Source organism: Corapipo altera, unplaced genomic scaffold, assembly GCF_003945725.1.
Source record: "Corapipo altera isolate COAL_440 unplaced genomic scaffold, ASM394572v1 60935, whole genome shotgun sequence".
Classification (NCBI taxonomy): Eukaryota; Metazoa; Chordata; class Aves; order Passeriformes; family Pipridae; genus Corapipo; species Corapipo altera.
In genome coordinates this window covers 195290-222264 of record NW_020885003.1, presented here as the reverse complement: position 1 = coordinate 222264, position 26975 = coordinate 195290, and the positions used below count along the sequence as shown (strand labels likewise).

Sequence of the window (26975 nt, the reverse complement as noted above, 5' to 3'; positions counted from 1 at the left end):
AGCCACCAGCGCGCTTGTAGCAAATGTGGGTAGAGCCCTTCCCAAATCTTTGTTCGCAAAGCCCAGAGCCATGAGATTTAATTCTCCACTTGAGGAGTAGTTTGTTCTTCTTCGAAGTATTCTCCTTCTGGCTTGAATGATGCTTCCAAAGTTGCAACCTTCAATAATGAGTCCTGTGTCATGCCGAAGTTTTACGTTGTTTTTCTTTCTCATGCCCTCAGCATCAAATCAAAGGACAACAGGAAAAGGCGATCTCAAGGGCTTTCAGCCAAAGGGTTATTTACTGACCTAAAGAATATTCAAGACACTCACAGATTTCGCATGATGATAGATGGCTGAACACCTTTCCTTTGGGAGTGTCAGCTGGAAAAATTACCTGCATTTTACAAAATCAGAGGCAAGTAATACTTTAAAGAGTGAAGAGGCTAAGGCTGCGATAAGGTTTGCCACACCTAGGTTTAATGTCATTCAATTAAATCACAATAATTTATGACCAAACAGATACCAAGCGCCACTTTTGAAGTCATGACGCTTCAGGTATTAACAGCCTAATGGCTTGCGGGGGTGGGGGAAAGAGAATTTCCTTCCGTTTAAGAGGCGATTCCGGCTGTAGGTCACCCCGCGCACGCGCCGCCTCCGCCGTCTGCCCCCGGCCGAGGGAGAGCCGGCCGCCCCCCCCCGTCCTGTTGCCCCCAGGTTGTGTCGGAGCCCCGGGCTGTGTCGCGGTCATGTCGCGACACAGGAGGGTGCCGCGGCGACAGCCCAGCGGGGCCTCGGGGGGCTCGGCTGCGGCGGCGGGCGCAGTGCGGGCCCGAGCCGAGGGGCTGAGGGACGTCCGCGTGGACGAGGAGGTGGAGATGGCGGTGCAGCTCGCCTTGGAGCGGTTCCGCAGCGGGGAGGAGGCGGGTGCGCTGCACAGCCCGGCCCGCGGGACACGCGGCGCGGCTTTGGGAAGGGCATTGCCAGGAGGTCGAGGGAGGGAGGGGATCCTGCCCCTGTTCCCGGCCCTGGGGAGGCACGTCTGGAGCGCTGTCCAGTTCTGGGCTCCTCAGTACAAGAGGTACCAGGAGCTCCTGGAGAGGATCCAGTGGAGGGCAGCAAAGATGATGAGGGGTCTGGAGCATCTCATGGAGATAAGAGACGTGGGAGCTGCAGCTGTTAAGTCTGGAGAAGAGAAAACTGGGAGGGCATCTCATTAATGCTTGTAAATATCTCAGAGGCAGGTGCCGAAAGGATGGTCCCAGATCTTAAGTGGTGCCCAGGAGCAATAGCCATAAAGTAAAAGCACAAGAAATTCTATCTCAACATGAGAGAGAACCTTTTTCCACTGAGGGCAGCAGAGCACTGGAAAGCTGGCTGGTGCTCTGGGCAGAATGTCTCTCTCTCTGGAGACATTCTGGACCCATCTGGACATGTTCCTGTGTCACCTACTCCAGGTGACCCTGCCTTGGCATGAGGGTTGGACTGTATATGATCTCCAGAGATCCCTTCTAACCCTCATGGCCCTCTGATTCTGTAACATTGAGATAATATGTCAACAGTGCTGCCTGTTGGGTTGTTAAGTGTTTGTTTTTAATTATCATTCTAGAGATGGAATTTCCTTCTAGTTTCACTAGTACTGAAAGGGCATTTGTTCACCAACTCTGTCAGTCTCTTGGACTGGTATCTAAAAGTAAAGGGTAAGTTGGAGTCCCAATTTTCTTTTTTTTTTGGTGCAGGTTTATGGAATTTCATGACAGGTGTTAAAATGATCCATGTTTCCAGCATATCCCACACTGTTGCAGGGAATACTACTAGAGAAAAAAGTTTTAAAAGTCAGCATAAAAATAAGTATCTTTGTGCTTTCCTGCTTAGAAAAACTTCTGAGTTGCTAGTTTGAGATAGATTGTGCTTATACTGTTTTGTGGATTTCATGACTCCATAAAAAAGACTTCTCACCATGATCTGCTCTGTTTTTTCCAAAGTTTTTGCATAGAACCTTATACCTTGACAGATAAGAATTAACCTAGAGTAGGTTGCTTATTCATAAAACACTTTTTTATTTTTTTTCCCCTTCCAGAAAAGGAGCAAATCGATACCTGACTGTAAGGAAGAAGGATGTATCAGAACTAACACATGCAGTAATGACTTGTGACTTGGCTCTCCGTACAAAACAGGCAGTTCGGAGTTTAATTCAGAGTTTTCCCGTCACAAATAAAGAACGCACGGAACTTCTACCGAAGACGGAGCGAGGAAACACATGTGCTGTTGAATCTGGTATGGTCTGTGTGTCATCTCATAGGGACTTGTCAATCAACCCGAGTACAAAACAAACTCCTTTCTGTTCTGTCTCCTTACCTGTCCTGATACCCGTCCCTCTAAACAAATACCTTAATTTTCTTGACTTTTACTTGTTAATAAGAGGTCTTTTATAACTGGTGGTGTGAGGAACTTGGGCAGTTATATCACCCACTTCGCAATGTCTGCCTTTGCTGAGTTAATTTAGAATCTTTGAGCCAAATCTTTTTGGAAATACATTTCTGAAATACAGGTTCTTAAAAGTTCCATGAGGTGAGGTTGAAGAATCAGGTGTTACTGTGACTTTGTGTCAGAACATCCTTATGAGAAAATGAGGTTGGCTGTTTTGCATATAGAAATTCATGTTTTTGATAAAGAAAGAAATTTATTTTTTGTTTCTTCATCTTATAAAATAGATTTGGTCCCTAAGAGACTACTGTCCAGACTCTTTGATTTCTAGAATACAAAAGAGTTCACTGAAAGACAAACTTCTCATATGTTTTTGTTGGGTTTTTTTTAAACAATGCTTTTAACAACATTATTGCTTTAACAGTTTTAAGTGTAAGAGTTTTGTTTCTGTGTGCAAAGCTTGATACAAGGGTTTCATTGAATGTTTCTGATTTCTGATGCTTTAAGTGCTTCCTTTGCTATTTCTTCAATTGTTTCAGTTCTTTGATAGGATTGTTTAATGAACAGAGGGAAGGTATAATAAAAGTACTGAAACACAATTCCTTAGGAATGTCAGACATAAACTAATGAACAGTGTAAAATTCATCTTTCTCTATTTCCAAAGAATGTATTTTTGATTCTCATGATCTATTGATCTGCATTTGTCTTGGTAAGACAGAGCTTGCAATTTACCGTATGAATCTGTTAATGACATTAAATGTATATAATTGAGTTTACAGAAAGCTTTTCATTCTTCTGGCAAATAATTATCAAGGAGTTACAGAATAGCATTTGCAATGCTGAATTTGAAGTAGCCTCCTCAGAAGATGTGCAGATTCTTTGGCTACTTACGCTTTGCTTTCTAATGTATCACACTATGCTCTAGGTACAGCATGATTCCAACAGCGTGATTGAAGACAGATCTTGGGCTAGAGCATTAGGTTATGTAAGACTGACTGAAAGGAGGTCATGAAGGACCAGTGAGGATGTGAAAGAAGACATATGAATCACAGTAAAGTTAATTTTTGTCAGAAGACATGCTTGGAATAGCTTAAAGGTTTAACTCTGTAGTGGATATTTGTGGGCAAACTGTGCAGATTGAGTGTGTATGCAGATAAAACAGCCAAGAAAATATACCAGGCTGCTTTTCCATAGTTTAATTTCTCTTTTGGTCTTTGAAGCCTTTTTTGACTTCAAGAAATGCACTGAGATAGTAAATTTTTGTTCAAAATATTTATGAAAGTAATAACTCATATGAAAAATATTTATTTCAAGCACCATAACAGGACATGTTGCTATGAATATAACTTTTAAATGTGTGATGGGTTTGACAGTTTACCTACAGGAATGCATAAAAAGTCAGGAATGTTAATTTTTAAGTACAATTTTTAAGCAGTGTTTTAGTCACCTTCCATTCTTCCATTCTTTTATCTGTATAAGTAAATTCTTAACTTCTCTTCACAGAAAACAAAGAAGTGAACAAGACAAGTGGACGACTTAATGATGGTATCCCCCAAGTTCCAGTGAAAAGAGGGGAATCAGAGTTTGATACCTTCAGGCAGTCATTACCAGTTTTTGAAAAACAGGAGGAAATTGTCAAAATAATAAAGGACAATAAAATTGTTTTGATTATTGGAGAGACTGGATCAGGAAAAACTACTCAAGTATGTTTCTTTAATGAAATAAAGAAAATAACATTATTTATATGAAACTAATGCCAATTTTGTAATATTTGTAATAACGGATTTCTTTATGCAGTTTTAAGGCTTTTGTTTTCCTGTATGATCAAAAATCTTGTGTGCCAATTCACTTTCTTTGCTTTTGAAATACTAAACCAGCAGATATGTGCTAAAAACATAAATGGTTCTGAACAATTTTCTGATAGGTACCATTTTTTCATTAAAATAATACAAAATATTGAAGGGATAGTGGCTGTGAGTTTTGTTTTAACCCTTTTTCTTCTCCAGCTAGTTCTGTTCTTAGTATCCAAGTAGTATATTTTTGTGCTAAAATGAAATATTACTTACAGGGCCTTTCTTATAGATTACTCTGAAGCAGGAGAAAGACACTTCAACTTTTTTTCTTTTTTTTTTTAAAAACAGATTGTACTTAAAATCAGAAATTTATTTTTGCTGCCTTTCTACCCCTTCAGGTACATTTGCAGTGATAATCCTATTGTGAATCCTTTTGCAACCTGTGTAATATTGAGATGCAGTTAAATTGTTTTCACTGTGGTAAAAAAGTATGACTTTCTCAGACTAAAAAGTAAGTTTGAACTACTTCTTTACAGATCCCTCAGTTTATTCTTGACGACTGTTACAAAAATGGAACTCCTTGTCGTGTATTTTGCACTCAGCCAAGACGTTTAGCAGCTGTTGCCGTGGCTGAAAGAGTGGCAGCAGAAAGAAGAGAAAAGATTGGCCAGACAATTGGTTATCAGATCCGCTTGGAAAGCAGGTACTATGGATATTTCTTAAAGTCAGTTGATCATGTGTTGGTATTGTAAGTCTTGTGTAGATTTAAACTACAGTATATTTGGGATACAGCCTAGTAAAATCTCCATGTATAAAGTATAGGTGGTATATGTTATTGCAGGTAACAAATGAAGAATGAAAAGGACAGTTTTGCTCCTGTATTTGCAGTTTCATGTAGTAAGTTGTCTTATAGAATTGAATTGCACTTTCTCCTAGGGAGAGGGTGTGTGTGTAAATCCTTGTCTTATTTTCAAATCAGGTCTATACTTTCCTCTTTGTTTCTTCTCTTTTTTCCCCCCCCCTCTATTTCTAACATGTGGATCCACACATTCTGCAAGTTTTGAAGGTAGGTCTGAAGACAAGCGTGGGGACATAAAATGGGAAACAACAAAATTGCAAAGTGAATGATGATGTTGAGCATTATTTACCAATCTGCTTTGGGTTAAATTTGGGTTAACTTTGCTTCAGCTCTTGTGTTTAAAGCATGAAGTGATATAAAAGAGATTTCTCTGTCACCTGATGAATTTGGTCTTAGAGCAGAGCACGAATGTATTGAAGACTGAAGATTGTTTAGGGTTTTTACATTCTTTGAACTGTGTATCTAGTGGGATTTTCAGGAAGGGGCAGCAACTGGGATATGATTGAGAAGAAGATGGCAAAAGGTAAAAAGATAGCTGGTTATGTTGCTTACATGGGTGAAGATAACATAACTAATGAAAATTAATGCACTTGAGCAACAAGGCCAAGTTATGAGTTTGAATATGCATATGAAATCTCACAAGGCTATTAAGGGATTAAAAGAGCTAGTAAAGATATATTGCAAATAAGCTGAATGATTAGTTTGTGGAAATATTATACTGGCAGAAGAACAGCAAAGTATAAGTCAGATTAAAATGGAAGAATTACTGGAAGCAGCGTGGAAAATGCAGTTTAAGAACAATCAATAAATTTACTTTAGAGCAAGACTAAAAGGGAGATAAGACATTATTTCCATCACTGAGCAAAAAAAAAAAAAATCTGGGGTGGAGGTGTTTAGAGGTGTTTACAGTAACACTGAAGTCTAATTTTTAACTGTTAGTAATGACTGTTTCTTGGAGGCTGCTGAAGAAGAGAGAAGGGTAGAGATGTAAAGAGAAAGTAGAGCATTCCTGTCTTGTATACGTTCCTTGAATTTAATATGTAGGAGAATTTTTGAAAGGAGGGATTAAATCCAATCTTGGAAAGAAATGCAGGAAGTATGGAATGACATCCAGTGATCTCATGTCTTCCAGACAAGAGCTGCAGAGTACAACACGAAGTTTTAGTTCCTTTAGGATTGCAGTACTGGAGAAATTAGTGGCAATTGCTGGTTTTACTGGCACAGCTAACTGCCATGAGTGAAGGGCTCGTGGAGGACTATCTCCCATGGGAGGGATCCCATGCTGGCACAGGCGAAGAGTGTGAGACCTCCCCATGAGGACGAAGGAGCAGCAGAGACAGTGTATGATGAACTGACTGCAGTCCCCATTCCTTGTGCTCCTGTGCCTTTGGGGACAGGAGGCAGAGCAAATTGGGAATGAAGAAGTCCTGTGAAGCAGGGAGAGGTGGGGGGAAGGTGTTGTAAGATTTAGTTCTATTTCTCATTATTCTACTCTTGATTTATTTGGTAATAAACTAAACTAATTTCCTGAAGCTGAGTCCGTTTTGCCCGTGACAGTAATTGGTGACTGGTGTCTCCCTGTCCTTGTTTTGACCCCATAAGTCTTTCACTGTATTTTCTCTCACCTGCCCAGCTGATGAGACGAGGGATAGAGCGTCTTTGGTTAACACACCAGGCATCCAGCCGGGGTCAGGCCACCACATGTAGGCTTGCTTATATTGAAGCATATGCGGAAAAATTGGAATCTCTTTTTCTAAAGCAGTTCATGTTTGATTTTTCAGTAAATGGAAAGACATGGAGAGGTTCTCAAGGTTCTGTTTCACTTACTTATTTGTTTGTTAATATTTGAATCTTGCTTTTTCAATTAATCCATTGTCTGAAGTTTTGGACCATAAACACTAAGAATCCTTAGGAGCTGTCTTGGAATAGGCATAGTTTATAAACGAGTGGTCTGCATGAATTCTTTGGTGAGAGAACTGTAATTTCTCTTATGGTGAGCAGCTCTTCAGTCCTTCAGTTTTCAAGCCATGGAAAGCTAGCAGCCTTTACGTGGTGCAGAAAACCTGAGTTGTCTTTCTGAACTGTTCCATAGGGTTTCTCCAAAGACACTGGTAACATTTTGCACTAATGACATGCTGCTTCGCACACTGATGGCAGGAGACAGCACTTTGTCAACCGTGACACATGTTATTGTGGTAAGGACCCTACTGTCTTCCATGGTGGGGGAGCAGTATGTATTACTTGCTTATTGGAAGATGAGGTCCTCATTTTCTCTATTCAATTGTTGAGCATTTTAGGTGTTTTTGTGTGGTAGAATCTGAATTGGCTTCAAAGACTTACTGATTCTTTATTGTAACGTACATGTTTTTGTGTGTTTTGGTGCTTCTTTGTTTTCTCCTGTAAAAGTATTTTATTTAGGTTTTATTTTATTTATTTATTTATTTATTTTATTAGGTTCATGCCTAATAATTAATTGTGGAATTATGATGTGGTTCAGGATGACAGACATCTAAATTTTTCTGAACTTTCTCTGTCAGCAGAAAAGCCTGAGGGAGGCTTATGTAGATGTGGTTCAATGTGAGCATGTCTGAATTTCTGTTGTCATGTATTTTTTTTAGCAATACCAGGTTTGCGGTCCATTTGTTTGCCCAGTGTTTTCAACATAATGTGCAGTCTAATTTCTAGCAGATTATCTAAGTGTGCTCCTTTATGATTATGTGAATATTCCTATTGTGGGGCTTGGTAAGTCAGTGGAATCAGAATGTTTACCACAATATTACATTTTCCACTGCTGAAGACAGAAAAATCATGGTAATTTTATGTGCCTGCCTGTTTATCAAAGTGAAAAAAACCCATGAAAATGACTCATACATTCCTGACTTCAGCTTACAGATCTTGCATTTGGGTCCCTCTTTCATAATATAAAAGGAAACAGAAGAATGACACATGTGCCTTAATTGATGATGAGCTTTTTGCGTGACTGTATAAACTGGCTATATTTTTTTTCTGTCTATGTGTTATCATATATTTCTTTAAATACTCATCAGTTGTGAAATGGGAATTCATTAAAATAATATTTATAGGATTTGTGGTTTGTGGCATTTTATTGAAAGTAAGGGTTAGATACAAGAATTAGAGAAGTTTCTGACATTCACTTTGACCTCTGAAGTTAAGATGTATTTGATTTGTGCATTGCAGCGTGCTCTGCTCTGATATCTTTATAAAACCTTTTGAAATACATTTTTACTTATGGATGGTTAAAAAAAATCCTTACTTAAACTACACTTACACATTTTAGTGCCTCTGTAATGTGACACTAATTATATATGTTAGTTTTTTTAAAGAAGTTCATGTTTGTCAAAAGTTATGTTCTTAAATATGTGATGTTTATCTGTTGGCTTTGGTTGTTTTTTTTCCTTTTGTTTTAGGATGAAGTACATGAGAGGGATAGATTCAGTGACTTCTTGTTAATAAAACTGAGAGATGTATTGCAAAACCAGAATAGTTTAAGACTAATTATTTCTAGTGCTGCTCTAGATGCAAATCTTTTTATTAGGTATTTTGGAAGTTGCCCTGTCATACACAGTAAGTATGTATTTTAACTCTTAAATCCAAGTAGACCTGCCCTAAAACTCATAGATCTTATTAAACTGTAGCAGACTAGTCTGAGTAAAGGCACATGATGAATACACTGAGTGTTAAAGCAGTGCTTGTTCTTCATGTCTTTAATTTCTCTTATTTCTTAACTATTTGCACCTAATTCAGAGAGAAGTAATATTCTTATTGTTGAGTTCTGTAAATGGAGGCATGTCCTGACCCCCTCCATGTTCAATTCAAGAAGCAGGAAAAGATTGTTAAAGTGCTTGTCTCTGGTGACATAGGTCCTAGGATCTATAACAGTGTGTTATATATTAATACATTCCAGTAGGTTCTAGTTCATCAGGCCTCATAGTCATTGTTAGTTTTTACTGGATAAAACACAGATAACTGTACATGTTCACTTCAGAAATACAGTCCTAGGCAAACTGGGGTTCCATTTTTAATGGCATGGTTCTTAATTATAAAGGAAAGTCCTAGCAGTTCATCTAGATAAATATTCAGGAAAGACATGCAATTTCTGTTAATTTATGTTCAGAGTCAGAAACCTGCAGTTAGATTACATTCAGGTGCAAACAAAAATTATCATTATTGCTGTTTTAATTTTGTTTAACTGATCTTTAGTAGAGGTAGGGTGTGTGGGAGATGTGGGTTTTTTTGTGGGTTTGTTTTCATTTTCCCACCCTCATGACTTGTAGGTTTTCAGCATGGTTCACCTCCTCTAGTACCTTACAGTCCTCTTTTTCAACAATTCTGTCCAAATATTATGTGTTTTGAAAAGAAGCTTTAAGAGAAATCCTTTATTTGCCAATCAAATAGACTGTCTGCATGTCAGCCCTTTTTAAAGAATATTGAGTTTTAGGAGATGGGTGGGATCATTTTGTTTGGAGTCTTGTCTACAAATCAGTGGTTTATTTTAGTGAATGTTTGTGAGAAAGAAATCTTTTTTCCTTTTTTTATAGATGGAAGTGTTTATTTCTACTTACCAGTTCTGAATTTCTGCCTAGTAAAATAAGACTTAAAGCTTTTTGGAGGCAGGAGTCTGGGAATTACCCATGATTTGAGTGTTTTCCAAATTTTTTTTTGCAAGGGGAAGCCTCAGTTGTAATTGTTGTGTGGCTTTCAGTTTACTCTTTTTGCCGCTTCCTGTTCTTGTAGACCAGTGGGCTTGTTTTGGAAATTCTGATGGCAGTCTCTTTCGCCAGTGGTTATACTGTTATACTAAACTTAATGGGCTAATTACAATTGAGAAGCTTATTTTTCCATTTCTTGAGAATATAAAAATTAAAAGAAGAGCATTTAAAATACTTTGGATGTTAATATAATGAAAAAGGTTTGATTCTCCTTCAGCAATATAGCTGACAAAATCCTGACCATAGAAACCAACATTTTTTAGTTGTGAGTTCCTGTAGTACACACTAAGTGTGTGATCAGTGTTGGAAGAATTCCTCCATGACTGCTTTTAAAAGTATGTGAATTGTAACTTGTTCTTTCTGAAGGAAAGTCCTGAGTCTAAACTCAGCTGTGGCATGTCTGCTAAGGGATGAGAAATTAAAATCTAGAGATTTTAATTCTTCATGTGAAAAGCATCCTTTAATGTTCACAAATAAGGTCTAGAAAACAGTCATGATGAAAAAGAAATCAGGATAAATTATTAGGAGCTAAAGGCCATTGGGTTGTCTCATTTTTCAGGAAATATTCAGTAAAGAAAGCCAAATTTGGCTGAATTAGTTGAGGAAATTGAGAGAACTCTTATCTCCTCGTATACTTCTTATGGAAGTAGTTCAGTACAAAGATAACAGTCTGCTTGTGGAATCTTTCACTAAAGCCATATTAATTGCTCTTGTATTTTGTAATCCAGGTGGCAGGCTTTATTAGTGACTATTTTGAAACCTTAGATAAAAATGGCTGTTTTCTTTTACTCATTTTGATAAAATTGCAGTTAATAACTGTCAATCTAACGATCATCTCTTGCTGTAACACCTAGTAGAATTGAAGAGGTTAATGAGAAACAAGGAATTGAGCTGACATTTCCCTTTTGAAATGTTTGTGGCCCAGTAATTTTAAGAAAATAAACTCCAGTGAAGATACTCTTACAAGATTTTTCAAGGAAAGTAATGATACCTTAAGTCAGGCCCTAATAATGTTTAATCCACCTTTTGTGTCTATGAAAATGATTTTTTTAAAATTAGTTTTGTAAGTGAAGCTAAGGAATTTCTAATCTTTTATGAATTATTTATACTTTCAGTCCAAGAAAGACCTTTTGAAGTTAAAGAGATGTTTCTGGAGGACATTTTACGAAGCACTGGGTATACAAATAAAGAGATGGTCAAGTACAAAAAGGAGAAGCAGCAAGGTAGGGGGACTTAATGGTAAGGGTTGGCAATGAGTCTCATTAATTGAACAGCTGATAGGATGGCTTTCTGTTAAAATTCCTAGTGAGTATTAAAAAAAAAATTCAACCCCCACAAAAAATCAGTTGTGACATGGAGGAGTTGTATAACTTCTACTTGGTATTTCACTTCTGGTGAAAGATCTGGGCTGAGATTGTGTAGAAGATAGTTACTTAGGAAGCTTATTTGAATGCAGTAAATTGGAATACTGGAGGCTTAGAGTGTTAGGCGCCAAAATGGTGGGTTTTTCCTTGTTCTTACAGCAGATGCTTGCAATGGTGCACTTTGTGTGTTCTTAATCATGGAATTTATGTTGGATTGGTAGCAGCTTTCTCAATTAGATAAAAGAATTAGGATGGGTAAAGCTATGTCCTAATATAACTGTTTATTTAATGGGAAAAAAATGGATAATTATGATGACTTTAACATTTTTTTGGGAAATACTTTATGTATTCTAGAAGAGAAACAGAAGAACACTCTCACTGAGTGGTGTTCTCCTCAGGAAAATACTAGCAAACTGAAACCTCAGAGACAAAAGTCTGTGCCAAGGGCAACTGAAGAGTATCATGTGTTGGATGATGGTGGTGACACAGTATTTAATCAACTGGTAAGTTTTTCCTTTTGTTGAAAGAATTTTTGCATCTGTGTCATATTTACTAGCCGTTTATAATCTGTTTTTTAAAGATACTACTATTAAAGATATTAATTTTATTTTTAAAGACATTACAGAGGATATTAACGTATTTTAAAGAGTATTTTATTAGAATGAACTACTCTAGCTGAAGCGTGCTTTTCAGTTATAATGGTTGTACATAACTTTTCCCCAGCTCAAGTGGCTCAGCTGCCACTTACTTGAAGTACTTGCATGGGATAAAATAAATGCTTTAACTGATATCTGAGTGCTGGATTCCTGATTGTTACTTGGAAAAGTAACCATTCAAATTCTTTGTGGGTGATACAGGAGAATAAAGACGACTTTTGGAAGAGGTTAATCTTTAAATGCTGTTTCTTATCTTCAGACTGAAAAAGATGTGAATTGCCTTGAACCGTGGCTAGTAAAAGAAATGGACTCTTGTCTTTCTGACATCTGGTTGCATAAAGATATTGATTCCTTTGCTCAGGTGTTTCATCTCATTTTAACTGAAAATGTCAGCGGTAGGTTTCTCATCTTATTACATAAGAAAAAAGCAACCGCAAATTTATTTCTATTTCTATGCCTGCTTTTGTCTCCAGTTTCAGATTTTGTTACCTTTGCATTATGATGCCTATTGAAAAAAATGAATAGGGCTAGCAGAATTAATGACTTGTTTAGTTATTTGTTGCTGTACTTGTTTTGAAGTATTGTCAGAAGTTACGTTTCTAAAATAGTGTTTAATGCACACGAACTGACTGCAGGGAAGCAAATTCTCTTCGGGCTGAATTTTAAAAGTAATATTTGTACTACATTTGGATGAAAAAATAACATTTCTCTTGGGTTTGCTGATTTTTTTTTTTTTTACTACTCAGTTGATTACAGGCACAGTGAAACCAGCGCGACTGCTCTAATGATTGCTTCAGGGAGAGGCTTTTTGAGTCAAGTGGAACAGCTGATCAGTATGGGAGCAAGTATCCACTGCAAATCATCCAATGGCTGGTAATAACAAACACATAAACTGAAAGATAGATTTATTTGTCAATATAGAAACGAGAAAGAAAATTAGTTTAGATGTCATAGAATTTTCTGGCTTACCAAAAACACTAATAGGTTTTGACAGCCTATTAGTGAGCTTCTGACTTCCGTTCATCACATTGTTTTCTGTACATTCTAAATTGAATTCTTAATTACACAGTCTCGATTATGGGCTATACACTTGGGTTTGATATGTCTGATTTAAGACATTGTTTAGAAGAAAAACTATCTTTTTCACTGCATTGATTGAATTGGACCCAAAATGTTTGGTGATTCTTATTTTCAGAGAGTTTTCTGATAACTTGTATCAGAAGATCTTTGTGTCATGTCTATAAATATGTTGTATCATGTAAAAATATTTGTGAATCTGTAAAACCTCAAGTTTTGTGGCCATGGATTGTGTCTTCATATAAACAGGGAAGTATTAGTAAAGAATTGTACTGTGGAAAGATAAGAATTGGGATTCTAGTGGTCTCATATTTGGCACTACTTCTTGCAAAACTGGAGAAAGAATGCAGTTTAAAAAGTAAAACAGTGAACTGCATTGTGAGGAGGGAACCTCCTGTAAAACATCAAATAGCCAGTGTATTCCCACATGTTGTTGAAAAATGCCTGGTGTGTAACTTTGTGGGATAATACGAAGGTACTGCAAAAAGGCGTGGCTGATCTGTGCGCGTTGGCATGCGCTTTTTGAAGGAATGGCGCATTCTTCCTCCTCATTTCATTGTGCGTGTTTGCATGTACTTCTGTACGTGTACTTCTGTATAAAACTTATTCTTTTGTGGTAAAGAACTGCAGTTATTAAAAATCAGAAAGGTTGTTACACTTATTTGTGCACTTTAAAACAGGAAGTTGCAGATCCAGCAATAACAGCATTGATTACCATACAGAAATTGATACAAAAGTGTGGTGTCAATTGTCTCCTAACATAATATGCTATTCATATGCGTCTTTTGAAGTAAGAAATCCAGCAAGGATTTTTCTGCAACTCTTTCAGGATGGCTGTTGACTGGGCTAAGCGCTTTGGACAGACAGAAGTTGTTGACCTGTTGGAATCTTACAGGTAAGCTATAACTGCTTTACTGAAAGAGTTGTGTGACATGTTGAAGGAAAATTCATGTTTTGTCTTCTTTAAAATCTGGCCTAAATAGCAAGATTTTTTTTTTAAGAATAGAAATTTTTCAAAAACATAGTTATTAAAAAAGAAAAGTTTGTTTGTACTCAGAATCATAGTGATTATGTTTGCACAACTCTAAGATAAATACAGTTATAGTGGCATAGGACTACTTTTATATTATTAGCTTTTATCATCTTGATATGGACATTCCTATCATGATGGGCAGGATGTGATCATAGTAACTTAATTAATACGCAGAGATGTTGATTCTATAGCTGGTACATTTTAATTGCATATATTTATTTTGGAAACAAATCTGTTTTGTGTTTTTATCTGTATGTTGTTGATGCACAATAGCGATATTAAAGAAACTTCATAGAAGTAACGTGCACACTAGACCATTCAAGAGTTGTTTTTTTATTAACTTAGAGTTATCATAGTTTGGTTATTGTTTTGTGGAGATCTATATTATTACAATTTCTCTTAATATATTGTTTCTGATAGTGAGAAATTTTTGGAAAATACATGTCTTTTAAATATTTTTCCTTTAGCAAATAAACAAGTACTGTCTTTATACTTTGAGTTCTGTCACATTTGCTTATGACTGTTTCAATGAAGTATAAGAAAATACAAGTTAATACTAAAAATTGAAGTTGCATGTTTTGTTGGAGTACACTTAAATTAGTGAACAATGATAGTATTGTGGATATGCTGTTCCGCTACACTTTAAAATTAAAATTTGGGATGAGTGGTCATGTTGGTCTTGATCTAAGTTTGAGATGGTGAATGCAAACCCAAAGCAAACATCCTTGACTCTGGTCTGTGTATTTTTCTATTTTAGTGCTTCATTTGGATTTGGAAAGCTGGATGAAAGTTCCCTGGTCCAAACAAGTGGTAATGACCTTAGTGCAGAGGACAGAGAGCTGTTGTCAGCTTATCATCACAGTTTTGATGATGAAAAAGTGGATCTGGATCTGATTATGCACTTACTGCATAACATCTGTCATAGTTGTGATGCAGGTAGGTATATACACCCAATTCCAATAAACTGCTGTGGATTCAGCTTCTGATGAATTGTGCTCTTTTTTTCAGAAATCCCAAATAGTTAAAACCTTCCAGGTGCTAGTCTACATGGCACTGACATATATTTGAAGTGAATTTTCTGTTTAACTCTGCAAACCCACTTTTTTTTAGGAGCAATTTTAATATTTCTTCCTGGATATGACGAGATAGTGAATCTGAGGGACCGTATTGTTTTTGATGACAAGAGGTTTGCTGATAATGCTCACAGGTAAAAGCTTTAGTTTATGTGGCTGTGTTGAGGTTTTTATTGCTTCTTTTAAAGTTCCTTAAAATGTGGTCTTTATCTTGTGCTAGATACCAAGTTTTCATGCTTCATTCAAGTGTGCAGACTTTGGATCAGAAGAAAGTGCTTGAAAGTCCACCTTCAGGCATCCGCAAAATAGCAAGTATCAGAGAACTTTGTCAGATACTGATATTGATGTGTTTTGTCTTTGGTTTTACAGCTATTATACTTTTGGTTCTTTTTTTTCTTTTTATTGCAGATTCTTTCTACAAATATCGCAGAAACCAGCATAACAGTCAATGATGTTGTATTTGTTATTGACTCAGGCAAGGTGAAAGAGGTATCATTGCCTTAAACTTTCTTTGGGAAGTAAAATTCCTAGTGTTGTTCTAAAATACATAATAGATATATTTTGAAGAACTATTTTTTTACAGTAGGCTGACAGCTAGTGCATGTCAAGAAACAAAGCTCACTGAGAAATTTTGACATCCATTTGTTTTATGACAAATGCTGTAAAATAGCTGTTTAAAACCCTGTAAAAGCTACTGTATATTGATATGTTGGTGTATTTTTTCTTTTCTTTTTTTTTTTTTTTTTTTTTTTTTAATTTAGTATTTCTACTTGATTTTTAAAACAAGTCCATCACTTCAGATCTCCATCTTCCTGAGGCTTAGAGAACACTGGGAATTCCCTTTGTCCTGCTATTGTATCAAGCCCAAGTCTAATCCATTAGGATTTTAAGCATTGGTTTTGATGTGTTGAATGCCCATTTCCAAATTCTTTGTTCAAGAAGAGGGAGATAAAATAATGAGGCAGTTTAAGACCTAATATGTGGCTTTGAAAATCAGTTTGGATTTCATAGGAGATATGCACACCGAATTTCTGAAGTTCTACATATAACTTTTTCTGTAATTTTGCATCAAATGTAGAAAAATAAGGATGTAATTTCCAAGTGAGACAAAGAGGAAGACTTTATTCAGTGTAATAATATATTTTTGCATGGTTTGTGATAACTCAAGACACAATCTGTATCTGAGAATTATCGATTGACTAGAAAACTTTACTTTAGAAAACTGTGTAGAACAAAGATACTGCGAAGGGGATGGAATCAGAAGTTTACTTGAAACTAAGAACTTGGGAACATACCTTTATGCCAGAAGCTGATGATGCCTATTATTATAATTTCATATTTTTTAGAAAACTTCTGTTGATAATATAAATCACTAGTAGCTTTTATTTCGTGTGCCCTATTCAATCTTGGGTTTATGTTCCTTACTTTGCTTTTATAGAAGTCTTTTGATGCACTGAGTCATGTTGCAATGCTAAAAACGGCATGGATCTCGAAAGCCAGTGCTATCCAGAGAAAAGGCAGGTAATAAATGCCTCATACCAGTTTTTATCTTGCAGATGTCCGCTGTCCGGTATGTTGAGAATAAAGTACACAATATAATAGCAGCCACACTGGGTAATGTTTATAGCCTAGTCCAGTATTGTGTTGGACAATGGCCAATAGTCATTCTCTACAGAAGAATATGGGTCAGCATGTATTTCAGTGGAGTCATTTCCCAAGCTGTAGAGAAGTGATGCTCAGGAATTTCCCAAAACTTACATTAGGTCTAGGTTGTTTTCACCCTGTGAGCTTTATGTCATTCCTCTTTCTCCAATGTAGCACCAGCAGCCAGTGTCCAATAAAGTGTTTCACAACTTGTCTGTGGGCAAAGAACTGCCCACTGCTAGTTTTTAATTGATGCTCCATTGTTCCTTTATTAGAAGAGACATTGAGCAATGATTCCTTATTCCCCTTCTCCAAACTACTGGTCATGATCATGTTCTTCCCAACACTGTGGGTGAGGGCTGAGAAGCTTATTTAAGTAGCAACAAATGCCTGTTTAGTGACATGGTATTGGCATTAAGCTGGGAGTAATTAGAGCGTAAATGTGAGCATTTGCTGTCTCTGTCCCTTCACTCACCACCTGTTCAATCTTCATTCTGCCTTTTAACTTCAAACTGTTTGGGGGATGTGAAGAGTAAGACATGAAGTTTACAACTTAAACTCCTTATAGTAAAGGAGAGTTTAGATTTGGATTGGTCTTAGGTTAGCAAAAAAACCTACCTCCCTTTACTTAGATAGGCCTTGTTTTTGTTTTTGTAGAGTTTTCAGTGTTGGGTTAAAATTACAATAAATTTCCATACTATCAAAAATAATCCGTATATTGGAAAACTCTCACCTTGTGTGGGACTTCCACTTAACAACATCTTTTTCATAGAACTACTTTCCACTTTTCCATCCCATGTTTTGTGCGCGTGTTTTGGTTTTTGGTTGGTTGGTTTTGTTTTTAAAATGAAATGCTAATTTTTACAACTTCCCATATTTTATTTTGAAGGGCTGGGCGCTGTCAGCCTGGAGTCTGTTTTCGTCTCTTCAGCAGGCTCCGATTTCAGAAGATGTTGGAATTTCAGACTCCGGAGCTTCTAAGAATGCCACTTCAGGTGCATGTTGAGTTAGAAATTATAACTTAAAAAAATGTATTTTCATCAAACCATACTATTAATTTTTAAAAAGTTTGTGCTTGGGTTTTTTTCCCCAAATCTTAATGACCTTTTTTTATTCTGCTTTTTAACTTGCAGGAGATTTGTTTATACACAAAACTGCTGGCTCCAATTAATTGTCCAATTGTAGACTTTCTTATGAAAGCTCCTGATCCTCCACCTGCTATAACTGTGAGAAATGCTGTGCACATGCTTATGGTCAGTGAAAAGGACTAGATTAGATGAGAATTGTATTTGATTCCCTATTTGTTGTTTGGCAACATAGTTTACTGACTTCTGTTTGTACTGCGACTGTTGCTTAGTTACTTAAGGATGTCTTGAATTTGTGTTTATTGTCTGTTTTTATTTTGTGTGGGGGAATGTGTTTTTCCATATTAAGGGAAGAGAATGTTTAAACATCTTGTCTCAAACTTTCAAGTTTGACTTGATTTTTTATTGCTTGGCAGCAGCTCTAGTTAATGTCCAGTATTCACATCTTTTCTGCTTTCATTGTAAAATAATTTTGTCCACTGTTCTCGTCCCCTTCTCCTTTTTTATATTTTTTTTTTTTTTAACAGACAATAGATGCTATGGACCCTTGGGAAGATCTCACTGAACTTGGTTATCATCTCACTGAATTACCAGTAGAGCCACACCTTGGTAAAATGGTGTTGTATGCAGTTGTTTTGAAGTGCCTGGACCCTGTTCTTACCATTGCCTGTGCTCTGGCCTGTCAGGACCCTTTTGTCCTGCCCACTCTGGCCTCTCAGAAGCGTGCAGCCATGCTCTGCAGGAAGCGTTTTGCTGCAGGGACCTTCAGCGACCACATGGCCCTTCTCAGGGCTTTCCAGGTATTACTTCATTTCAGGAAGAGTAATAATCACAATAGATCACCCATGGAAGCAAAGGATGTCCCAGTCAATTTGGATGTATGGTAGACTAGGATTAAGCGCTTTGAGAAGAAACTCCTGTATACTGAACTCATAAATTTGTGAAGGAACACTTTTTGTCATATCTTTTGTTGGTATTTTCAAACCTTGTTAAATTCTGAATGTTCCAACAATGCGTCTCTTTATATCCTGCTATGTTGATGACTTAAAATAGTAATCTCAATACGAACTACTAAGGGATCTTTATACTAACTTAATGGTCTTAAAATATAACTTGAGATAGTGATCACTATATGTTCATGTAGGAAATGGGTAAAGAGAATCTAATACTTAAACAGAAAAAAATCTGGTTTGATATGTTTACTTTCAGAGTGGCTTTTGCCTTCATTTTATTGATGTAAGTGTAATTTTTAAAAAAATGCGTTTTTAAATTTTAACTAATCTAATTAATATGCAATATTCTTTTCAGGCATGGCAGAAGGCACGCAGTGATGGCTGGGAGAGAGCCTTCTGTGAAAAGAACTTCCTGTCTCAGGCCACGATGGAAATCATCGTAGGAATGAGAACACAGTTGCTTGGCCAACTCAGAGCCTCGGGTAAATAGCTTGGAAAAAATTTCAACATAGTTTTGAAGTCAAGAGTAAAGAAGTTGTAACAAGAATAGTGTTCACTGGTGTAATTCTCCTTACTTAATTTGAAACAGACCAGCACACCTTCATACTGGGTGTGGTGAAGATGAGAAAGTATGGCTGGGGAATAGCTGATCTAACTGAAAGAATCCTGGTTGTTCCACATGCCACTGGCTTTCAGTGTGAGATATGTTTCCTTGGATTTTTACATTTTAGAAAATTATTTCCATAGGAAATGTCTGTGTATCGTTCAAAGTTAATTCTATTCTATGTTAGTATAAAATCCCCTATGGTTTCTTCTGAGTGCTGCTAAGGTTGGCAGTGGGGAAAAATGCATCAGTTTGCAGTTCATTTCAATTTATTTTCAAATTCCTTCTGAGAGGCAAAAAGGTAAATATTAAATACAAGCAAACTGGCACAGATTTATCCTTTTTTTTCTTCAGGTTTTGTTAGAGCCAGAGGAGGAGCTGATATTAGAGATGTTAATACTAACTCGGAGAACTGGGCTGTAATTAAAGCTGCCTTGGTGGCTGGGATGTATCCCAATCTCGTGCATGTAGACAGAGAAAGCCTGGTTTTGACTGAACCAAAGGAGAAGAAAGTGCGATTTCATCCTACCTCTGTTCTTAGTCAACCTCAGTATAAAAAGGTACAATTGCTTTGAATTTATAGTTCACGATATTATCAAATGCTTTAGAAATGTCTCTTCATAGTTGTCAGTGCTTTAAAAGCAGCATGTGCATGAAAAACTACACTTTTAGAAAATATTTTTTCTGCCATTAGGTAGAATAAAAGGGAATTTGTTTATTTTTCCATTATTTCAATTAGTCCTTCCTCTAGGTGGAACAAGACAAAATGGTAAACCAAAAAGCCCTAGTTATAAAACTGGTTTCAAGAATCATAGAATCATAGAATCAGCCAGGTTGAAAGGGACCTCAGAGATCATCAAGTCCAACCTTTGATCCACTACCACTGCGGTTACTAGACCATGGCACTAAGTGCTACATCCAGTCTCTTTTTAAAAATCTCCAGGGACGGAGAATCCACTACTTCCCTGGGCAGACCATTCCAATGTCTGATCACCCTCTCTGTAAAGAAATTCTTTCTAATATCTAATATCTAACCTAAACCTCCCCTGGCACAGCTTGAGACCTGCTGTAATGATCCCTGCTTGTAATAGCAGGACGAAGTTCTGCTCTGAAACTTTTCTTTTTTAAAGCAAAATATTTCATTTCAAGGTGGTAGGATAATTTGTGAGTCTGGCTGAATTCTCTCATGCTTTTTTATTTGTGTGTGTTTATATAAAATATTATTTCTACACAGATATAGAATCATAGAATGGTTTAAGTTAGAAAAGACCTCAAAGATCATCTAGTTCCAACTCCCCCTTCCATGGGCAGAGACACTTTCCATTAGACCAGGTTGCTCCAAGCTCTGTCCAACCTGGCCTTGACACTTCCAGGGTTGAGGCATCCACACCTTCTCTGGATAAATTAACAAATACGTTAAAATTAATTTTAATTACAAAGAGAGGGTAAAATAGCCTATTGTTATCTGCTCTTGCATAGATTCCCCCAGCAAATGGACAAGCTGCAGCCATTCAGTCACTCCCTACAGACTGGCTTATATATGATGAAGTGACGAGAGCTCACAAGATAGCAAACATCAGGTGCTGCTCTGTTGTAACACCTGTCACTGTGTCACTCTTCTGTGGACCAGCCAGACTGCCAAGTAATGCCTTGCAGGCTTCATCATCCTTCCGAGGTACACTGGAATCTGGATTTGGAATGTTTCCATTGGTATATCATCTGGAAAGCTTATTTTTCTACAGTATTTATTACATATATTGGTTAATTCTGAAAACAGCAGAGTTATAGTTCTTGTAGATGTTCAAGTATAGTTTATAGACTCCCTTACAAATGTCTCAGTTTTGGGAATCCATATAGATTCATATCCATAAATTACACTTACACAGTTCTGTAGTCTCAGAAATTAAAGTATAGTTTGTAGGGGAAAAAAGAATGCAACCAGAATGTCTAATGATAATACTAGTGCTGAAAAGTGTAGTATATATGGGTTTTTTCTACAGACTAGTGTATTTGATACTTTGAACCAGATTATTCAAACTGAGTAATTTAGAAATAATCAATATGGTAAATAGTCATATTGCTTCCAGCTGACACATGCATTTTCAAGATCATTTTCTACTGATAACTTTTAATGTCAATTAGCTGTACTGTTAAGTAATAAAGAATATCTAGAAATTTCCTTTTTTTGTATTTAAATTGAGTACTGTAGGAATAGAAACAAAAATAATCTATCCTGCTGCCAGTTCTCATAGTTTATATCAGAGTCCAAGTTATTTCTGAAGCTTTCTTGTCTTGCTTTTAAACTGTTAACCTTTGAATACTGTTCATGCTGATGGAATTGCACTTTCAAGAAAATAAGAATTCCTAGTTAATAGCCATATATATAATTTATTTTTTTCTTAATCGGTCTTTAAATCTGCTGTTTTACTAGGAAAGAGAGCCATGTGTGTGTTTACAAACAGTTTCAGGCAAAAGTTTGTTAATGGTTGTCAGTAGTGATGAAGGTACATGAGTTGAGACAGATCCCATCAGTAAAGGTGTTTACAAAGTAGAGCCCTCAGCAGCTCTGGCTGCTTGAGTTCTCCTAAGTGGAGCAAAGACTTTTCAGTGGGGTGTATTTGTAGAAAATAAAAAATTATTCTAGAAATGTTTACATTTTAAAGTAAATTTTAGAAGGAAAAATAGCTTATTGCTGGTAATACAGTAGTGTTCAGTTTTTTGTATGTAAGTGGACATAGTATAGAAATGTTAATGCACCTTTTATATTTAATTCAGGGGGTGGAGTATCTAATGACAGCAGTGACAGTGAGATGGAGGACAAAACAATTGCTAATTTGGCACTTCTGAAGCTGGATGAATGGCTCCATCTCAAACTGGACCCTGAAGTAAGTAATATATCACTTCTGTGCTTGTTTCATGTAGAAGGATATTTATGTTATACCAACTTAAAAAGATTTTTGTGACATTTGATTAACCAAGAATTTCTTGTAAGAGTGGCTGTCATGGTCCATTTGGATGTCTCAAACAAGGTACTCTGTGATTTAACCTTTATTTCATGAACTTCTCAAGAAATAAACAGGGTCTCAATCCCCTTTTGCCCAGAGTAGCCTATTGCATGAATTCACGTATTCACCATCTAAGTTGTGATGTTTCATAACTTACCACCCATAACTCTCAATTCTTGCACCTATAAGCCAAGAGAAAAATAAGGATTAGTTACTTAGCTGAAATAGTTGCCTAGCTCTTTGAAATAGAAGTCTCTAGGTCATTCAGGAGCTGTGGCTGTGGCAGGAGGTAGAGTAGTTTATGGTTTATGAAACACTTGGACTTAGCAGGTCTAATAACAATACTGTCTCTCCTAGACATGTCCAAAAGCATGATTTTTAAAATTTTATGATGATGGAAGCATTTATGATAAAATGGGAATTAGACTTTGGTCTTCTAGATTTAGTCATCTCATTTGAGCAGAAGTCTCTGTAAGAAAAATATGTCACTTAGAGCTCTTTTTCTTCAGATATGAATGAGGCGTGCATGAATACAGCCTGAATTGAGAGGAAGGGCATAAAGCATGAGAAGATTGGGGTTATTTTAAAAAGATAAAATTTTAGAGTGGGAAAAAAAAATCTGTGGATTTTGCAATACAGTGTTAAGTTTAGTACAGAGCTAAATGAATTTTTCAAAAATCACCTTTCATCCTAGGAAAGAAAAGCAGCTTAACAGCTTAGTTTAAATGTGAGGTTACTCCCCCTCCCCGAGACCTTAGTCATGCCTTTCAGTTTGTTCCCATTAGAATGCCAGGTGCTGCCTGATAGGAAAGACATAGGGTTCTCTTACCTGTCTGATCTAACTTTTATTAGTCTCTAATAGAATTGACATTCCTTGCAGGCTGCTGGAATGCTTTTGCAACTCAGACAGAAGTGGCACAGCTTATTCCTGCGTCGCATGCGAGCTCCTTCTAAACCATGGTCTCAAGTTGATGAAACAACTGTAAGAGCAATTACAGCTGTTTTAAGCGCTGAGGAACAGTCTGCAGGTTTGCAGCAGCCTTCAGGAATTGGTCAGAGACCAAGGCCTGTGACATGTGAAGAGCTTCCTTTGGCATCTGCATGGAGGTCAACCAACATCAGAAAAGGCTCAGCAGAAACTGAACTATCTGACTCCTCTACTGCTGAAAAGTAAGATGTTGAGGTTTTCTATAGACTGTGGGTTGCAGTGTGTTTATAAAAGCACCACTTGAATTCTACTAGTAATAGGAAGGTAAAAAAAGTAGAAATAGAGTTGAAGGGTTTGACACTGTCCTGTGCTGTGTTGTAGTTGTGATTTTTCATTGAGAATTATTTCACATACATGTGCCTGCTGTTTGAGAGAGCAGTCAGGAATAGCATCAATGAATCCATCTTTGAGAAGTAGCAGAAGAGGTTTAACTGTAGCATTCAAAAACAATGCATGATCAGTATGGGTTTTTTAGTTACTGTTTAATGTGTTTTGGAATTACTGTGGTATGTGTGGTCATGCAGGGGGCTCATATGTAGATATAAATTGTTCTAGGACTGCTTGTGAATCTCATGGTATACCCGGTATCTACCTTTACTTTTTAGAGTTTCAGTGAAACCTACACCTCCCACACTTCACCAACCAAAGAAGTACAAAGAGAAAGATATTTTGCACTCCAAACGATCTTCAGACGACAGGTCATCTCAGTCATCAGTGAAGCCTGCAGACAGCAGTAGCTATCCCAGCCCTTGTGCCAGTCCTTCCTCTCCAATATCTGGAAAGGTAGAGTTCTCATGAACATACTACCCTGCTCTTCAAAACTAATAGAATTTCTTTCTGATATACTTCTGCAGCTATCAGGTATTTTATTGATTAATTAAGAACCTAACTTAGCTTTTAATTTATGACAGCTGCATAATAGTTCCTTCTGGAACTTAAAATCTAGACTAAATATCCTTGTTACACTAGTTTAATACAGTAAAAATATTACTCTTTGCAGACTGCTTAGATAAAGCTATCCAAAGTAGAAAAAAATCAGATTATTTTTTAAAAACTTACTCTAATAATCAGTGAGGGTATATTTTTTTCCATCTAAATTAGTATATTGTACATGCATTTCTGAAGTTTTTGGATTCTGCCTTCCTTTGTTTATGTAATAGCATAATACTGATAATAATATGTAATTATGTAATAGCATAATACTGATTCTCTTTAAGCTTTGTGTTATCTACCTCATTAGGAGTGCATGGGGTTTTTTTAATGATCCTTATTTTAACAAAGAACATATTTTTAGTGAGGTTATTGCCATAATTCTCCCTGTATACTTGAATAGTAAACTGCAGTAATATTAAATAGATCATTGAGAGGAAACTCCATGGACTCTTGGAGGATTTAATAATTCCTCTAAAGTCTTTCAGCTTTTAAATGCAGCCAGTGTAAAGGAGTGAGAGCATGTTTCTTGAAGGTAGAAATTCAAGTAGTGTTCTGTAGGCTGCAGTCTAGGATGGTTAATTTTGTGTCATCTGAAGGCATGTCCGACTCGATGAATTGTAATTAATCACTAGACTATTTAGGCTTGTCCTGCTCTTCTTGTTGCTGCCCCTCATGGTTGAATTATTGTTTTGAAAAGTGCTTAAAAAAATGACAGACGTGAAATACATTTTGAAGCCAATTCAGACAGAACCAGCTGATAGATCCTATGTCTCTTGTAGAATGTAAGGGAGGAGCACAGTCAAGGGATTCTGTCTTCATATGTGTAAAACTTTAGAACTAAAGCCTGGTTTATTTTATTGTATTAATTTAATGTAATTTTTCCAGGGTTCCAAATCCCCTTCACCAAGACAAAATATGCCGGTTCGGTACTTTATAATGAAAAGTAGCAACTTGCAAAACATTGATATTTCTCAACAGAAGGGTATATGGTCCACTACGCCAAGTAATGAACGAAAACTGAACGGAGCCTTTTGGGACAGCAACGTGGTTTACTTAATATTTTCTGTTCAAGGATCTGGATGCTTTCAGGTGAGTCCTAAGGTAATACTAAATATTAGCTGTGGTTGATGGTTTGGGAGAGTGCAGCAAATGACTATGTGTAGTGTGGAGGGCTTTGCTTATGACTTCCATCTGACCTTCTGTTAAGTAGAGCAGCATGCAAATCTCTCTGGTTGCTGAAGAAGTATTTCTTTATTCTCTGAAATATGCCTTTTTAATTAACTCAGTTTGTCCCTCAAAGGCTAAGACTGAATTGCCTCCAAGCATCGTGAGTCAGAATAATGTTTATACCCACTAGTCTTTTAAAACAACAAAAAGAAAAAAAAAACTTAAAAAAATGGTAACAGAACAGGGAATTGCTACTCTTTGCATACCAAAATAAATATTGTGAATGAACAAGCAGTTACAGTCAAGTCATACCTTTCTAAAGCCAGGAAACTCACAAATACCTTTATTACAAATTTTAAAATCTGGTTTTGCCTGTCGTTTGTAAAAGTTAAGAAGCCAGCCATGATTGTTCCACAGCTGTGTCTTGACTTCAGGTTTAGTGAGTTATTTGTCAATAACTTCTTGTCAAATCTGTGGCCAGTTTCAAGTTAAAGACTTGGCGTGGTAATGCAAAGTTGCAGGTTAGCTGTGTTGTGGAGCCAGCCAAACTCCTGTGTTCCAGGTGAAGAAAGTTCAGCTTACTTCCTCATATGTAGACTGTTCTTAAAAGTTACTTAAAAGTGTCCTTAAATAAGTTAGGTGCAGTCTTGGATTGAGATTTCTTTCATATTCTTTTTGAATACTTGTCTTGGAATTTTGTTCTGCTTCATTGAAGAAAGAAATCAAAACAACCTTGACTTCTTTCTTTGAAGAACAGCTACACTCTCTCAATTCTATGCAAACATTGTTAATGTAGAGGGAACATGGGAAGGAACAAATGGATTTCTGCAAAAAATACAACTAACAAGGAATAGCTTGCTATAGACTGTTCTGTAGTAGAACATTTGTCTTGGTTCCTTGTGCTCAAATGATTTTACAACACCTTTTCAGTCTCTGTTTTGAAGCTTAAAAACCTTTGAAGGTAATGGCGAGAAATTAATTAAGAGACATTCTTTGTAGTCAAATTCTAGAAGACATATTTGAAGTGGAAAAAGAAATGATACTTCTAACTTTCTGGATGTAAACATTTTAGAAGACCCAGCTTCATGGAGGGAGAGCATGTGAATCACTATGCAACTAATTTAAAAGTTGCACATGAAGTTCAGTCATTTGTTGAATTCATTATGTCTGTTTTTTCACACTTCAATTTTTGTTGCAGGGTTTTGCTAGAATGGGTTCAGCAATTGGGTGTGAGAAAAGTCAGGACTGGGGATCTGCTGGTTTTGGAGGCGTTTTTAAGGTGGAGTGGATCAGAAAAGAAAGCATTCCTTTTCAGTTTGCACACCATTTGCTCAACCCTTGGAATGACAGTAAGAAAGTACAAATAAGCAGAGATGGCCAGGTAGTGTTAATCTCTTCTAAAATCTGTACTTGGTAGAACTGTGTATTGTTTATTAGCTTGTTCAGCCTTGACATTTATCTCAACTGTGCTCACTATGTGTCTGAATCACAGTTCATTGGTCTGCATTGTACCTTCTGCTAATGCAGAACTACTATTGAGGTAGTGAAGATGTTCTGATAAAATGAAAACAGTTTCTTGCTTAATACGTGTTTAAAAAGAAAAGA

At 36.7% G+C, this 26975-nt stretch overlaps 1 protein-coding gene across 3 annotated transcripts in view; it reads left to right on the top strand.

The window, feature by feature from the left end:
- Positions 1–660: 660 nt before the first annotated feature.
- LOC113958724 (3'-5' RNA helicase YTHDC2-like) overlaps positions 661–26975 on the top strand; it is a 28354-nt gene continuing 2039 nt past the window's right edge. For 2 of the 3 annotated variants that reach the window (XM_027667232.1, XM_027667231.1), the window contains exons 1-28: positions 661–906; positions 1589–1679; positions 2060–2256; positions 3910–4109; positions 4736–4902; positions 7151–7253; positions 8487–8643; positions 10904–11011; positions 11507–11655; positions 12068–12203; positions 12555–12681; positions 13715–13780; positions 14676–14854; positions 15029–15125; positions 15212–15299; positions 15400–15480; positions 16430–16512; positions 17525–17630; positions 17769–17888; positions 18248–18520; positions 19029–19155; positions 19632–19837; positions 20757–20952; positions 22053–22162; positions 23163–23452; positions 23876–24053; positions 25089–25292; positions 26569–26751. In XM_027667232.1, the coding sequence (XP_027523033.1) occupies positions 729–906; positions 1589–1679; positions 2060–2256; positions 3910–4109; positions 4736–4902; positions 7151–7253; positions 8487–8643; positions 10904–11011; positions 11507–11655; positions 12068–12203; positions 12555–12681; positions 13715–13780; positions 14676–14854; positions 15029–15125; positions 15212–15299; positions 15400–15480; positions 16430–16512; positions 17525–17630; positions 17769–17888; positions 18248–18520; positions 19029–19155; positions 19632–19837; positions 20757–20952; positions 22053–22162; positions 23163–23452; positions 23876–24053; positions 25089–25292; positions 26569–26751 (4200 nt within the window). In that variant the 5' untranslated portion in view covers positions 661–728. Of the gene's footprint in view, positions 907–1029; positions 1061–1588; positions 1680–2059; positions 2257–3909; positions 4110–4735; positions 4903–7150; positions 7254–8486; positions 8644–10903; positions 11012–11506; positions 11656–12067; positions 12204–12554; positions 12682–13714; positions 13781–14675; positions 14855–15028; positions 15126–15211; positions 15300–15399; positions 15481–16429; positions 16513–17524; positions 17631–17768; positions 17889–18247; positions 18521–19028; positions 19156–19631; positions 19838–20756; positions 20953–22052; positions 22163–23162; positions 23453–23875; positions 24054–25088; positions 25293–26568; positions 26752–26975 lie in introns of those variants that run through there. The other variant, XM_027667233.1, reaches the window with a different exon arrangement.